The 15163-nt window shown below is 38.0% G+C and overlaps 6 protein-coding genes across 6 annotated transcripts; 3 read left to right on the forward strand and 3 right to left on the reverse strand.

The window, feature by feature from the left end:
- Window positions 1–153: 153 nt before the first annotated feature.
- Window positions 154–1410, reverse strand: cuf1 (DNA-binding transcription factor, nutritional copper sensing Cuf1; the record flags this gene model as incomplete). The annotated part of the gene is made up of 1 exon (XM_056180844.1): window positions 154–1410. The coding sequence occupies one exon, from the start codon at window positions 1408–1410 to the stop codon at window positions 154–156; it is 1257 nt and encodes a 418-aa protein (XP_056036162.1).
- A 1527-nt stretch (window positions 1411–2937) lies between these two features.
- rod1 (arrestin-related substrate adaptor Rod1) lies at window positions 2938–4716 on the forward strand (the record flags this gene model as incomplete). The annotated part of the gene is made up of 1 exon (XM_056180845.1): window positions 2938–4716. One exon carries the CDS (start codon window positions 2938–2940, stop codon window positions 4714–4716), a length of 1779 nt encoding a protein of 592 aa, XP_056036163.1.
- Window positions 4717–5397: 681 nt separating this feature from the next.
- Window positions 5398–5727, reverse strand: sft1 (SNARE Sft1; the record flags this gene model as incomplete). The annotated part of the gene is made up of 2 exons (XM_056180846.1): window positions 5398–5556; window positions 5611–5727. The coding sequence occupies 2 exons, from the start codon at window positions 5725–5727 to the stop codon at window positions 5398–5400; spliced, it is 276 nt and encodes a 91-aa protein (XP_056036164.1).
- Window positions 5728–6408: 681 nt separating this feature from the next.
- Window positions 6409–9311, forward strand: bun107 (WD repeat protein, WDR48 family Bun107-like; the record flags this gene model as incomplete). Its single annotated transcript, XM_056180847.1, has 2 exons — window positions 6409–6688; window positions 6739–9311. The coding sequence occupies 2 exons, from the start codon at window positions 6409–6411 to the stop codon at window positions 9309–9311; spliced, it is 2853 nt and encodes a 950-aa protein (XP_056036165.1).
- Window positions 9312–9423: 112 nt separating this feature from the next.
- On the reverse strand, window positions 9424–10657 carry dcc1 (Ctf18 RFC-like complex subunit Dcc1; the record flags this gene model as incomplete). The annotated part of the gene is made up of 4 exons (XM_056180848.1): window positions 9424–9669; window positions 9707–10165; window positions 10211–10445; window positions 10530–10657. 4 exons carry the CDS (start codon window positions 10655–10657, stop codon window positions 9424–9426), a joined length of 1068 nt encoding a protein of 355 aa, XP_056036166.1.
- A 741-nt stretch (window positions 10658–11398) lies between these two features.
- gef2 (RhoGEF Gef2) lies at window positions 11399–14810 on the forward strand (the record flags this gene model as incomplete). Its single annotated transcript, XM_056180849.1, has 3 exons — window positions 11399–13820; window positions 13885–14112; window positions 14152–14810. 3 exons carry the CDS (start codon window positions 11399–11401, stop codon window positions 14808–14810), a joined length of 3309 nt encoding a protein of 1102 aa, XP_056036167.1.
- Between the last annotated feature and the right edge of the window lie 353 nt (window positions 14811–15163).

Below are 15163 nucleotides of genomic sequence, written 5' to 3' on the forward strand. Positions count from 1 at the left end.
CTCTTTATTTCATTGTTTCATCAATTAGCTACGCAAGTATATATTATTCGATTAAGAGTCAATTGGTACTTTTTATTTGAAACGTAAAGACACATAAATTAACAATCGAAGGAAAATGGTATACAAATACAAAAGACTTAAAAAATAAAACAATCAAAGTAATTCAGGAGTAAGGCACGGGTTATTTAAAGGATATTGGATGCTCTGCTGATTGTCAGAATCATGCTGAATTAAATAATCGTCAGGCTTCCCATCATCTAAATTGTCTAGCAGAAGCTTGTCTTCTATAAAAGAATGCGATAGACCAGGATCCCTGTGTTCTTCTTGTAATGCAGAAATATGGTTTAGAGCAGCCAGTGTTGTCGGATTGTTCAAATGAGTTAAACATCCAAGGCATTGGCAATTTTCATCACATTTACAATGAGATGAGCCGCGAGCACAGCTACTGGGAATAGTAAAATAGTCGGATAACTGGATAGGGAAATTATGAGAAGGAATGCTGGAACCACTTTCTGGCTTTATGCCATTCAGAGGATTAGGAGGTGAATATATGGGTGAGTGAGAAGGTTGATCGTGGTTTAATGGAACATAGGAGCCATCATCCAACATGGCAAATGGGTAAGGAGAATTTGGTTGTGGGTATAGATCATGACTAGCAGCTGCAGCCGCAATGGAATCCTGAGAATTAGAAAGAACCTTAAAGGCAGAAGACTCTGGAAAATCAGGTGTCATCTCTCTTTGCTGATCTAGAGAAAAACCTTGAAAGCTATTTATTTCATACTGTAATCCAGAAGTATCATTTGCAAGGATGTTAGGAGTTTGAAAGGGATGTACGTTTGCATGTATTCGGTGATTATTGCAGTTAGAATACCACTGCGGAGAAGGGATATGATGACTGTTGTGGTAAAAGTCTTTATAATGGCATCGAGGAACTTTTGGGTGGCTATAGAAGCCAGCACCTGAGTAATGATAGGGGTGTTGATTAGGAACATAGAAGGAGCTGGGACTTTCCGATTTTATCGAAGAAGTATGAGGAAAACCATCAGAATCTGATGTCGTAGATTCAGAGGGCATTAAGAAAGGTAAGGGAGCATGTGAATGGCGGCCTTCACAACAAGAGGAGGGGGGAGGATCAGAATTTGTTGAAACTGGGGGCGTAGCATCCGTTTCTGGAATTATACTGCGTGCTTTTTTTAGTATAGGTTGGCGTTTTTCAGTATTTGAGCTGCAAGTACACTTTACATGAATATGACGCTTGATTCTAGCTTGGCGACATTTTTCACACTGACTGATAGGTCGACCTCTTGGCCGAATAGGATGAAGTTCTCGGTCACCATGCTTGCAACTAGATGACCGATGGCCACGTATGCACTTCATGCAAGCCATTTTTGCATCGTTGACCAAAATCATTGAGAACGATATTATAGATGTAAGAGGATGGACAGTCTTCCCCTTATCCTGCGATCTAAAACTACAATAAATAATCCAAACGGATTAAAGTAAGAAATAAAAGTAAAAAATTCTGGCAAAGACCAGATATAAACCGGGCTCAATTCCCAGAGATATAAAATATAATCAAGGAAAGAAAAAAGCGATTAACGAAAAGCGAAAATCATAGAAAAGTATAAGAAACAACACAAGTCAGAAAGTTGCCTTATAATTGAGCCCAAAAAATTGTCAATTCTTGTAAATTCGAAGTCAAGAGAACAGAGCGTTTTTAAGAGGAAAATACCACGTAATAAATTTTGAAAATTGCAACTCCTATTCAATAAAAAGCATATAAGCTGCTGTTTTGGTTTCCCGTTGAGGCAAATTGAAGCTGAAAGACAGAATTCGACGTAAAGAAATGACTTTTCACAGAAATTTTTTCAAAAAGTAAATCAAAAAACTTCTATTTTTAAACAAAGTAATAAACACGAAATTATATGGGAATTTTACCGATTTTTACTAAGAAGCCCAAGTATAGCGTGAAACCCGAAGGTCATCTCACGAGGTCTGCAAGAAACTCATAGTAGGATGAATTCATCCAAGACTTGCTTAGCCAGGGGAATTCATTGAAACAGACTTAAAAGAAAGAAAGAAAAAAATATAAAATATAAAGATGGTTTTCACGTATTCTGATTTTCTTAATGTTGGTTTCCTTGCATTAGTAGCGAAGCTGTTCTGGAAGTACTGAAAGCTGACTACTTCGCACGTAAATGAACTTGAAAAATTATAAGGGAATGAATTGGCATAAAACTCATTCCTAGAAATTATAATGGTTGCACACTGTCAGTTTACAAAGTCGCTGATTCATGAGCCAATATTTACAAAGCTATGTAAAAATAACTTTAGATTGCAGATGTAATTCTTTCAGCAGTACGAAAGACTTTAAATTCAATTTTGGAACGTCTGAGCGAGTGATGTTCTATTTGGACTCCCACAAAGCTATTCGGGCTAAAACAATTAACTAAAGGAAAAAGACGACAATTTCCCATTTACTAATTGTTTCAATGGCAGAAAACCTAGGTTTTTCACTACTTAACTGCATTTTTACACAAAGCTTTTTGTGCGACAATTTTTTATTTACTAACGTGGAAGTGGAAGACGTACTAGAAATCAGTATATTAAAATACTGCACTATGTAGTCCGAAGTCACCACCAGCCTTCACGTCACCTCAGCGATCAAAACAAACTGCGCTGTTCTTTTTCACGTAGACAACGATTAATTTGTTTGAAACGGGTTGCTTCAAAATTGCTTAGATTCAGATTGCTTTATTAGCTTTTCAACCATTTATTTTGCTTTGAATTTATTCATAATATTTTTTTGGCTCTGAGAACCGTGAATTGCCGCAGCAGCGCAGATATAGAAGCGATTCACAAAATTCCATAAATTACAGCTTGTCAAGGGTACTAGTTTTGTGAAAAGGTCAAAAATTTTTCTTGAGATAGTTAGAGATGAATATTTTGCCTAAACACAATGTTGCTTCTTACTTTGAAATTCGTGTAGCAGCGGATCGTGATATTGTAGTGATCCAAGGATCACCGGAGTCTGCGGAACTTACTCAACTATCAGGAGTTGTGGTTCTTTGCTTAACAGAAAGCATCTCTGTTCGAGCGATCTCTTTGAGATTGACTGGCAGATGTCGTGTCTCATGGTCGGAACCCTCATACAATAGTCGCACTGGGATACGGCATAACAAGCAGGACTCAGTAGTTTATGAAAAAATTTGGAACTTCCTTCCATACTCTGGTGGATCAAAAACCCTTCGTGCGGGTAACTATGAGTACCCCTTCCGTATTATGCTACCGGGTAATATTCCTGAATCTGTAGAAGGGTTGCAAAGCTGCTATGTAATATACCGTTTAAAAGCGACCATTGATAGAACTGGTCTTAATAGCAGAATGATCAAAAAGAAGCATATTCGTCTAATTCGCACTTTACCTCCAGACGCCGTTGAATATACACAAACTGTGAGTGTCGATAATACATGGCCTAACAAAGTCGAATATACAATCAGTATTCCCACAAAAGCATATGCCATTGGATCATATATCCCCACCCATTTTGTTCTTGTACCGTTACTAAAGCGCCTCTCCATTGGAAAAGTTACTATTACTTTAAAGGAATACATTACGTTGCACGTTGCCCATGGCCATAACGGTCTTCCAGCTTCAAAAGATGAGGTTCGTACGGTACGTTCTTTGCAAACCGATGAAATTGAGGAATTTTCAGACCATTATGAACTTTCCAAACACTTGGAGCTTCCTACTTCTTTAGTCGACTGCTTGCAGGATTGTGATCTCGAAGGCATAAAAATTCGTCATAAACTAAAATTTAACGTCTCCTTACGAAACCCAGATGGTCATGTTTCAGAATTAAGAGCTGCCTTGCCTGTTGTATTGTTGATTCCCCCTCAATTATTTGGAGATGCTGCGGATCTGGAATCTCTTCGTGAAAACTTTGATTCGTTAAATCAACCGTTGCCCAGTTACAAAGATAGTATGTACGATCAACTCTACGATGGACTGAATTATTCGAATGTTGAAACACCTCTTCCTAGCGGTGCTACTACTCCTAGAAGACGTGACTCTACCGAGCCTAACCAGTCTGCTGAAAGCCATCGTAGGCAATTGTTTGCTGGCCTCACAGCTTTGGCTCAGCAACAACAACCTGGTGATCGGCGTGCAAGTGAACATTCGCCTTCTCGGTTTGATGAAGATTATCCTTCTTTTAGTTTTGGATCCAATCCATCGAGTGGTGCCACTTCTGGGGCTATTACTAGGAACCCGTCCGAAACAAGTTTAGCAGAATTGAGCCGTGTTCCTTCTTATACTGAAGCTACGCGCTCATCTATCAATGCATTGGAGTCTCCATTACAACCATCTTTACCTGGGTATGAGGATGTTACTCGAACGGAGCATCTTTCCCGTCCTACTTCTCCTGGTACCTTAACGCCTCCTCAACGTCAATCATCCATGTTTTTTACTTCACCAGATGCTGGTACCCAACGTCGCTCCTTAGATGCTCGTCGCCCATCAGACCTAAACCCCGCGTCACTACCAACTTCGCATAGTAGCGGATCACTTGCACATATGGGGCAGCCTCCAAACGCAAATAGCTCAAATGCTGGTCCCCATCGACCACCCAATGCTCGCATCGGCACTCACAGGAACGCCCTAGAAGCATTGCGACGTGCTCGCATGCTTCCGTCAAGTTTTACGAGAAGAAGTTAAATGTCGTTCAGTGTTCCTGAGGTTCTACAATCTTAACTCTGTTTGTTGGTGAACATTATTTAATTTGTTTCCAGAAAAAGAAAGAAAATTGTCCTGTATGTTTTTGTTCCCAACGGTTTCATCGCTCGTTTTGAAAATTATTTATTTGTGATGTTATGTTAACTATGATGTTGTTACGGTGATCGTTATCACTATTATGGCTTTCCTTGAGAAAGTACAAACAAAACTCGAACAGATTTTGAACTTAAACTACTCTTTATTAAGTTTGTTTCTGGTAAACGAAATGTTAGAGACGATTAAGTCCAATCTAGTATGCTATAAAGGTTTTGATTTAAATTATTACAATGCAAATCACTCAATAAAATAAATTTGTACTGAAAGACACTGTGATCATGGAAGAGATCATGGAAGAAAGAGGAACAAGCTATTCACAAAACCATGACATACAGCCTTTATAGTTGCTGCAAAAGTAAAAAGAACAAGGAATACGAAAAATGATGAACGTTAACATAACAAAATCATGAAAAATGAAATTCAAAGTAGCAACCAGATTTACGTTACGCTTTTTGATTTAGAGATCCATTTCAGGAAGAATACAGGTTGTTCATATTATAGCAAACAGGCATGCAGAAACAAGAGTAAACGTAAAAGAGACATTATCGTTAAAGCATCATTTTCCTTTCAAAGGAGGTATTTGCAAAAATAGTAAAAGATTAACACACTCCCGACAATTGCTAAAACAGACGTAAGAATACTTCTTCTACCAGCATTACGAACGACTCGAAAAAATCCAGTGGTAGTCCTTTTTACAGAATCCGTTAGGCTAGAAAACCCTTCATTCTAAAATATGCATGGTTAGTTTTCTAATAAAACAACAAATGGCGCCTTGCTTACGGCACGGTCTATATGGCTATGATCGCTAGCTCGTGCATATATATCGTAGGTGACATTTTTTAGCGATGAAATTTGCCCAGAAAGTGTCTCTAATCTCCGTTCGTTTGAGTCATTCATGTTGAATTAGCCTCCAAAACCAAGAATAAAAACAAAACAAAACAAAACGAAAATAAATTAAAGTGAATGCAATAGTGGTGGAATCAAATAAAGATCGTGCTAAAATTCGTTATGTAAATAAAACACAGAACACATCTTTATTTACTTAATGATCATGAACGTTGTGTTATTATGTTTAATGAATTACGAAATACCTCTGTATTCCGAAAAGACTAGAGACGCACGCAATACCAAGGAAGCAAGCTACATGAAGTATTTACTTGTCGAATGCTAATATCAGCGTTATTGTAAAGCCTAATGAACGCTTTTCTGAAGAGGCTATATGACTGAAAATACATTTTAAGGAAAAAATATACTGTTGCATTCAAATTGCCCGAACGAAATCGAATCGAACTGAATACAAAACAATTTCTATTGAAGAAGAAAGACTACGCGCACTAAGATTTTTATAAGTCTATTTCAATAATTCTACTTAATTCATTTGTCTCTGGCATACTAATTTTTACATATTTTGGATTTAAGCAGCCATATTTCAATTCGTAATTTAGGAAACTGCTGAGCGAGGCTTTGAGATTACAGGAGTTACTACTTGAATTTTTTTTTGGCATTTTGTCTTTTATTTTAAAAAAACTATTCTAGTAATTTTCTAAAGTTTCGACATTTATGTCCATAACTTAACACATGACTTCTCGAAAGCGTTACAAAGTATCTTATGTTTTGGATTCAGAAGAAGACAAATTAGGCCACCGCTTAAATGTCAATTGCCTTGCACTTGGGCGCTGCTTTTCAAATAAGGGTTCTGCGCCCGTCAGCAGCGCCCTTTACAGTGGTGGCCGGGATGGGCAATTGTTTCGTTGGGACGTTGGCCTAGATTATACCAAGAGGCCAGTGCCTTTGTCCTCAGTCCAAGCCCACTCTTCGTGGATCAATGACATCGCTGTTACATCGAATTCTCAAGGTGGTAAGTATAATTTAAAAAATCTCAGAGGTGATGTTAATTCAGTGGTTTAGTCATATCTTGCTCATCTGATTTAACAGTAAAGCTTTGGAAGCCTCATGAATCTGGCCCTTCATCTTTGTCCACGATTGGTGAACACAACGATTATGTGAAACGTCTTAGTCTACCCAAGGATTGTAGAAGCCCATGGGTGGTTTCTGGTGGTCTCGACAGTCGCGTAATTGTTTGGGACTACAATGTTTGTCAAGAAGCAATGCGTTTCGAGCAGCCTCCCAATTGTTCTATCACTGTTGGTCCTCGGAGTGGTGTGTACTCGTTGGCTGCAAACAATAACATTATTGCTAACGGGGGCATTCAAAAGGATATACAGCTTTGGGATTGTGTCTCTAAAAAGAGAATAACTGATTTGGTCGGTCATACGGATACTGTTCGAGATATTTTAATAAGTGAAGATGGAAGAACTATTCTTACGGCCTCCTCCGATGCTACTATTAAACTTTGGTCTTTGAGAGCTCAAAAGTGTTTATTTTCGTTTTTGGCACATTCTGAGAGTGTTTGGTCTTTGTATTCTGAGCATCCCGACCTTAAGGTATTCTACGCCGGTGACCGCTCAGGACTGATCACTCGCACTGACATTCGAGACACTCGTAATGATCAAAGTTGTTCTGCCTTATGCAAACAAGATTCTCCTGTCTCTGATTTAATTGCTCGTCAGTCTTTCATATGGAGTACAGCCTCGGACAGTTCCATTCATCAATGGAAAGATGAATGTTCTTTATATGATAGTTCAGCTCCTTTGGCAAAAAGTTCGACATCCCTCCTCTCTCCTTTAGTGCAAACCAATTCAAGAAATTCTGTCGAAACAAGATCTGGTGAGTGTCCAACTCTTTACCACGATGACGCAGAGGATATCTATTACGATTTGCAATTTGCAGAAACCCATACTTCTTTATATGTTAATCGAAAACCCGAATATACAATTAGGGGTGGGCTTGGAATAGAGAAATGTCGATTGTTAAGTGACCGGCGACGGGTCCTTACAGAGGATTCGGTCGGGAAAATCTGCTTATGGGATATTATCAGCTGTAAAAAAATTGAGAATATGGATACTAATGAAAATTTTGATAAAGTTGCTCAGTCTCTAGATACCATAGAGACATTACCCAGATGGGCTTCGGTAAACTGCCTCTTGGGAATTCTTGCCGTAACGCTTGATGAAAATCATTACATGGATACAGAAGTTTACGCAGATGAGTGTTTGCAGATGAAGTCAGTTGAGGTTACTGATAAACGTGTTAACTTGGGCGTTTGGGTAATAAAGAATCTATTTTTTCCTTTTATCGACGTTGAGCTTCAGCGAGACGCTAGATTCAGAAAAAATGTTGAGATGATAAGAGCGAATGTGCAAAAGCAATCAGAAACGGTGGAGAGGGACAAAAATAGAAACTCTCTTACAATGCCTGTTGCACTTTCACCCTTGAAATTGCGACCTAGACCGTCTACTATGTTCTTTCCAAATGAACCAGTAACTCCAGCTAGTCCTCAGTTTTCCCCTACCTCCTTTCCTATGGATCAGTTTAGTGATAACCAGCCTCAGTCCCCTTTTCACCCTTCTTCACATAATCCGATATATACATCCGCTGAGACAGAAAATTTGATGAATGCTCCTGATTACTTCTCAATACCTACGAGCAAACCACAAGCTGAGTCTGCAATCGTAAAAACGAAGGAAATAGGCTCGCCCAGGCATGAGGGATCTTTTATGGGACGTTTAAAAAAATTTGGCAGATCAAGGTCTTCTAGGAATCTTTCTTTAGGGACGCCTAAATCGCCAGCTGAGCGTTTACCATTCAACAAATCCATAAGCCTAAATCCAACTCTTAATCCGGCCGCACCTCAAGTAAATTCAGAAACAAGAAATGCGGACAATGCACCTAGTTCAAGCTCCTCTTTTTTTAACGGAAATCCGGCACCAGCTCCCACTCAAACACAGAAACCTATGAGAACAGTCAGCGATTTAATCGAAAGCTTACATGAGCAGTATGTTAATAAGAAGCCAGATGAGAGTATAAATACATCCTTAAAGCAGCCTTTCACTGATTTTACTCCACAATTGGATTTGTCAAAACAGATAACGGTTATCATCAGTGAAGAATCCCGTGAGGCAGGGAGTTCAAAAGATATTTTTTGCTCTACCATAGGTAATATGGAGAATGATGCTGATGTATTGGAGAAAGTAATGCCTTATTGGTTAGGAAAGCTCCTTTTAATGAACGATGTTCCTTCGAAGAACAGTCCGACGATTGGCTTTTCGATCCAGCCGAATCCAAACTCAAAGCTACCTTCAATAGTAAATGAAACGACTCGTTTGAGTGCGAATTCCATGCTTCGTGTCCAAAAGATATTGGATTATACACAAAGCAAAATCAGTCAACTTGTTCCGAACATGAATGGTCAGTTAGAGATTCGCTGTAAAGACATTGTTGTTACTCCTAAAATGACCATAGCTACCGTCAAGACGAGAATTTGGCGTTCGGGAGATGATGTTCTCTTTCAGTACAATATAAATCCGGATACGGTCGATGAAGTTGTTGAAGGAACCCAAAAGTTGGACATTACAGGCTAATATTCCATTACGACGAATTGTGTTACTAAATTTTTATTATGTTATAATGTTTTGAATTCATTTGTTTTATTATGCTATTTAGCATTGCTGAGGCAATGAAATGCTAATTAAATTACCAAGTACTTCTACTATTTATATACACACCGTTTTTCGTAACTTGCTTTCTGCCATATTTTAAAAGTAGAGCTTCTACTTTGCTTTTGTCTACCGCTAAAGTTTCAACAAACGGCCATATTTCGTCATATAGCCATTTGGATTTGGCTTGAAATAAAACTTGAAAACAGCGAGTAGGGTCCCGAGGTAGCTGAGAGGAAGAAAAATACTGTATCATGTCGGCGCCTGTATAAAAATAGAATCCCTAAATCGTTAGCTGTAGGAAAACAAAGTGCTAATACCTTTAGGATATCTAGTGACACAAGATCCTTGCAATTCTCAGGAAGCTTTTCTCTCCATTTTAATAGAAACCGAGAAATCTCTATGGTGATGACATCTTCCAATAAAAAACGACCAATCCAAAAGCAAACCAGACTTTTGTTAATGACGACTGTGTCCACTGGGCTCAAGAAAGGAGTTCTTGAGATACTCCACAAAACTGAGATTATAGCATCGGTATCAATTTCATCTGCCCTAGCTAATTCTTTGAACTTTTCAACATTGATAGTGGAGAAGTCGGCACGAAGTTGGTGGATTACCGCGAATATCCAATCCATGAGTGTCATGATATAAGAAGGGGACATCCTGTAAAGAGTATTATCTTTCTTCATAATAAAATTTGATCCTAAAAAGGATTTTATTTCGTTTTCACTAGCTGGTACTTGACAAATAAATTCTTGGAAGGATATCGATGAAGGAATCTGCTTGTCAACAATTGGTTCACAGCTTACTGTATCTCTTCTTACCTTCTCAAAAGCATCTTCATCCCAATAGGAAATTTTGTCTTCAATTATGATGGACCCATAAATCTGTTCAAGTTCCAAGTAGCTATGTTTTGAATCTTGCAAAGTCCATTCCGAGGGATGAGAGGACTGAAAGAGCAATAATGAGTTGGATTGAATTAATTGGCGAACAGAATATGTACTATTACTCGTGCACAAAACCGAGGATTTCGAGTCTGACCCTGCTTTCAAAACTACTCTAGAATGACTGTTAGCAAGCAATAATAATTGAACTCCGTTTTCGTCTTAGTGAGAAAGGGAAATTTTATCTAGCTTTCCATACTGTTCATCTGGATTTTGTTCTATTATATTTTGTAGTTCCTTGTCTAGCTCAAGAAGTAAAAACTCTGGCTCTTCTTCGTATTCAGAAAACTTTAAGGGTATCCTCTGGCTTGCTGGATCTTCTTCCATTCCTCCTTTTAAAGATTAGAGCAAACTCCAATTTATGATAAAACTTAAATAAATATTATCGGCGAAATGTGCTGTGCTTATGAAGGAGTTAAACTCAAACTAGAAATTGAACCGACTTCTCCAATATCAATGAATAGTATGTCTAAAAATAAACAGGAAATAGGAGAATATAAGAATATATATTTCAAACCCTAGACCCGTCTAGCAAACAGGTCTCGTGTATCTGTTGTATGCCTTTGTCTTCAACACCTCAAATTAAAAGGTGACACCAGGTTGATACCGGTTTTCTCAAAATCCTTGTTAAGAGCTTAATTTTTTTATTTGTAAAAAAAATATTTTAGAAGTTTGCTGGTTCTTTTATGAATGATTTCGCGGGAACGAAATTGAAGTGCTTTGTTGATTCCATAATATTTCTTACCCTTTCTTTTACGCTTTCCCTGTTTACTGTAACTTTGCTTGTTTGGCCTAGAAATCAAAAAATCAGAGGACACAATCGTCTTTCTCTATTCTATTCATCGTTGTAATAGTCTCTTTTGGTGCTGCTACATGAACGCAAGTTAAGCTGTACGTTGTTCCCTCAATTTTGGTGTGCATTCTTTTTGGTTACTCTAATTCAATTTTGTTAATTTTCAATTCAACTTAAAGTCTGTTCGTTACATATTTGTTCAGATTGGGTCTTTTGGTTTACTGTACAATACTAACATTACGATTAATTTCTTTTATTAAATTTATACACGGACGATGTCTCCTGAAGTTTCCCCTCATGATACAATTAATTCTATTCAATATGGTGGACTCTGGATTTTCAGAAACCTAGCATCGCAAAGCCCATCTTTTCAAGAGCAGCTTTCGTTTTGCACATTCTTCCATCCGAAGATTGGGATTACCCTCTTAGCTTTTGCGATTATTGAAGACAACACGCTAGCTGTTTTTGCGTTATCGAAGTTAGGTCCGGATGCATTTACGTTACCATACTCCTTTTTCTCAAGATTAGAAGAACTTTTTGAAATGATTGGGCTTCACTTGGATTTTCAGGAGGACCGTAGAGAAGCTGCCCTTTGTGCATATGAATTTCTATGTACTGATTCAGCTTCAATATATACGGAAGAAAATTGGTTGGAGGCTGCCATTGATCCAGGATATGCGGAGTATGTGTTTTCCACGATCGATGTGTTTCAATCTGAAGCATTACTTCATGAGTTATTATCAATTGGACCCACTACTGTATTTCACGAATTTACGGTTGATGTTTTGCTGGAGGGTATTATGAATGATGGTTGGTGGGCGGATCCTTATACAAAACCATGGCGCTCGTTTTTAGGAAATCATTATATATGTGAGAAGGACCGTAGGAAGGTCAACAGTCCTACTCCGAGTATTGCCTCTGGTTCTGCAGCGGGTAATATGTCGTCTGTCTGGAAAAAGAAAAACCTTCTTTTCGAACTGATGCGAACAGAAAGTACCTATGTTACACGTCTCAGGCATTTATTGAACGATTATGTAGTACCGTTGCGAAGTTCAGCGAAGTCATCAAAGAAGCTAATAGGACTTTATGAAATCAACACCATGTTCCCTCCAAATTTAACAAAGCTGATACAAATAAATTCAGCGTTTTTGGATGAAATTGAAGCAATCATGGCTGAATTGGACGAAGACAGCGACTCTGCGGATGATATAACTGACGATTTTGATTTAAGGATGGCAACTTGTCTCTGCAACCATTTTCAGGTGTTTGCTCAGCATTATCCCCGTTACCTTGAGCAAAGCAAGGATTTTGGTGAGGTATTAAACGCTGCTTCAAAAAACCCAAAGTTTTTGGACTTTATCGATAAAATAAAAGTAAAAGCAAACCGTAATGTAAGTCTAAGCCAACTAATTATGGAGCCTGTACAAAGGATCCCTCGGTATTTCCTTTTTCTGGAGCAAATCATTACGCTTACTCTTGATGGACCTCCTCAAGGAACTTATATGCATGCAATGGAGACTGTTCATAACATTGCCGAGATGCCCGTCGTTGATGCCGAAGAGCGCTCGAAAGTTTTTGCTGGTCTTCAATATATTATTCCAAATCTTGCCCCGAATCTGATATCAAATTCCCGAGATTTACTTGATTGTGTTGATGTTAATCGCGAAATTTGGAAAAGCGGTCAGCTTTCCCTCGTTCCATATACAATTTTACTATTCACAGATTGCATTTGCCTACTAAAAAGAAACTCAAAAGCATCTTTAGCTGATGTAATTTTGGAATTGAAGGAGACATTTGTATTACCAAAGTCATTTTCCAGAGAGAAGAGTGCACAGTATGTTGCTTGGAATTATATTGATAACATTGAGTTGACGAGAGGCATTGATGAAGACTGTACATTATGGCTTATATCTAAGTCAGCATCCGCATTCCCCTTTTTTAGTGAATTTCCTCTTATTAAATTTGTTTCATCGAATGGTAAACTTCCCTTTGAAAGTTTTCTACGTTCTTTTCAGCAAGCTTTAGCGTTCCGCAAGACTCAAAGAATGCTTGTTACTAGCCGCAGTTTTAACGATTTTACTATTTTCTACAGTTGCTTCACGCCTGTATCCTATGAAAAAGAAAAACATCGGTCTTCGATTATATGTGTTTGCAATGATGAGTATAATTCCTATAATTCTGAGTCTTTTCTCTGTGAGGGTAATGTTGTTTTGAATATTCAGAGGCAAAATGAAGGATTCTTAGTGGAAGCCTTAACATGGTTGGGTTTTGACTTGCCTTCAAGATTATTTGTTTCGGATGCGGGTATAGAAAAATATATTTCTGAGTATTTGATTACAATCAAGCGCATGCTTTCTAGCCCTTTTTCTAATCGATGTTTTTCACAGTACGACCTTTATGACAATATTCTTCAGTACCTCTTGCTTTCTAAAAGCAATCCCAAGAAAGGAAGGCTTTCGTTGGTCGGACGTCCATCCAGTCCTATTAAATGGGCATCTGCTTTAAAAGGAACATATGGAGCCAAGGGATATTCCAAATCGTATGCTACACTTCCGTCACAAAAACATAGCAGCAATGACACAAACTTTGATCCAAAAAGGTCATTCGGAAATATAGCGATGTTGCCTACAAATATTTCATTTGAAACTATCCTTGAAACTTTAAAAAGCTTTAAAACAATCTTCTTGGGAATTACAGGTAAGATTATCTGCAAAATGCGTTACACGAATATTTTTTAAAAGCATTGCTAACTCAATAGAAGATTATGGCGCATTGTTGAAAGAAGTTTCGCCTATTGAAAGCCAGCAACTTGAAGTTTTAATGGGAGACGTTACTAGAGAAACACCAGACTTCGAGCGCATACAACGGCTTCCCGGAGCACATATATACTTCTTATTTTGGAAGTATTTGAAACTTTGTGTTGTTAAAAAATACGGTTCTTTGTTGCCCTCAATGTTCATGCAGCGCTTGAGCAATCATGGATATACAGGTAAGACCCTATTCACAATTCAATAGTCTAACGTAGTAGATTTGTCATATAACCTAAAAACTTCATTGAAAAAGATAGAAGCTTGTTTACAAGAGCTCCCGCAGCAAAATTCACGAACTCTGGATGCAGTCCTTGATATCATTTCAGAGTTACTTTTAGGGTTACCTCTTAGGGACCAGTGTGAAATGCTTGTCGAGCAAATGGCGAGCGTACTTTCTCCTCCTTTATATCGTAGAAGTGCCATCGAAGTGATACGTTTTATGACATATTATTACGACCAATTATTCAAAAAGGATACCCTCGATCCGCTATGTTCCCCGTCGTCAAAGAATGCTGAACGTTATGGGCAAAAAGAATACGAGGAGCAAGCATCTCAGCAAGTTAATGAATCTTTCATGGCCAAGGAAGTCATTCCTGGTAAAGTGGATCTTAAGGACTATGAGCATCTTCGGCAAAATTACCATATGACTCTTGCAAAGATAGCTCAAGTAAACAAACGGATCAGCGGAAGTAAAGAGGCAATGCCCGTTTTATACGATCAATTAACACATGATTTGAAGCTAATTAAGCAGTCTATTCAAGCAAATCTAGCTCGAAAACGATGTGAATTAGATATTGCTAAGTGGACATTGAAGGAGTATGAAGATGCCAAACAGAAGTTGCCTAACAATGATTGCAAAATGGAGTTTTTTCTATAGTCTATAGTTCAAAAACACGCTTATAATGATGTGGGTACTTACAGACCGCGAAAAGTTACGCTTAAGTAAAATGTCAATGAAGAAATGATTAGTTAAAAGTTCAAAGTTCATGATAATCATTCTAATACAAACGAACGAAATTCTTCACTCTTTTGGTAAATTCAATCTTGTATGGTTATAGGGAATATGGTAATGTAGATAAAGTACAAATTGGATACCCATTGCATAGAGCCATTTTTAGAAATGAGAAATCCATTCAGCGTAGCTTTATGAGAATGAGAACTAATGTAATTGAATAATCCACAAGTCAACAATTGTAGAAAAGAACGGAGGAAAAAAGATGTATGGAGAGT

This window comes from Schizosaccharomyces osmophilus, chromosome 1 (genome assembly GCF_027921745.1).
Source record: "Schizosaccharomyces osmophilus chromosome 1, complete sequence".
NCBI lineage: Eukaryota > Fungi > Ascomycota > Schizosaccharomycetes > Schizosaccharomycetales > Schizosaccharomycetaceae > Schizosaccharomyces > Schizosaccharomyces osmophilus.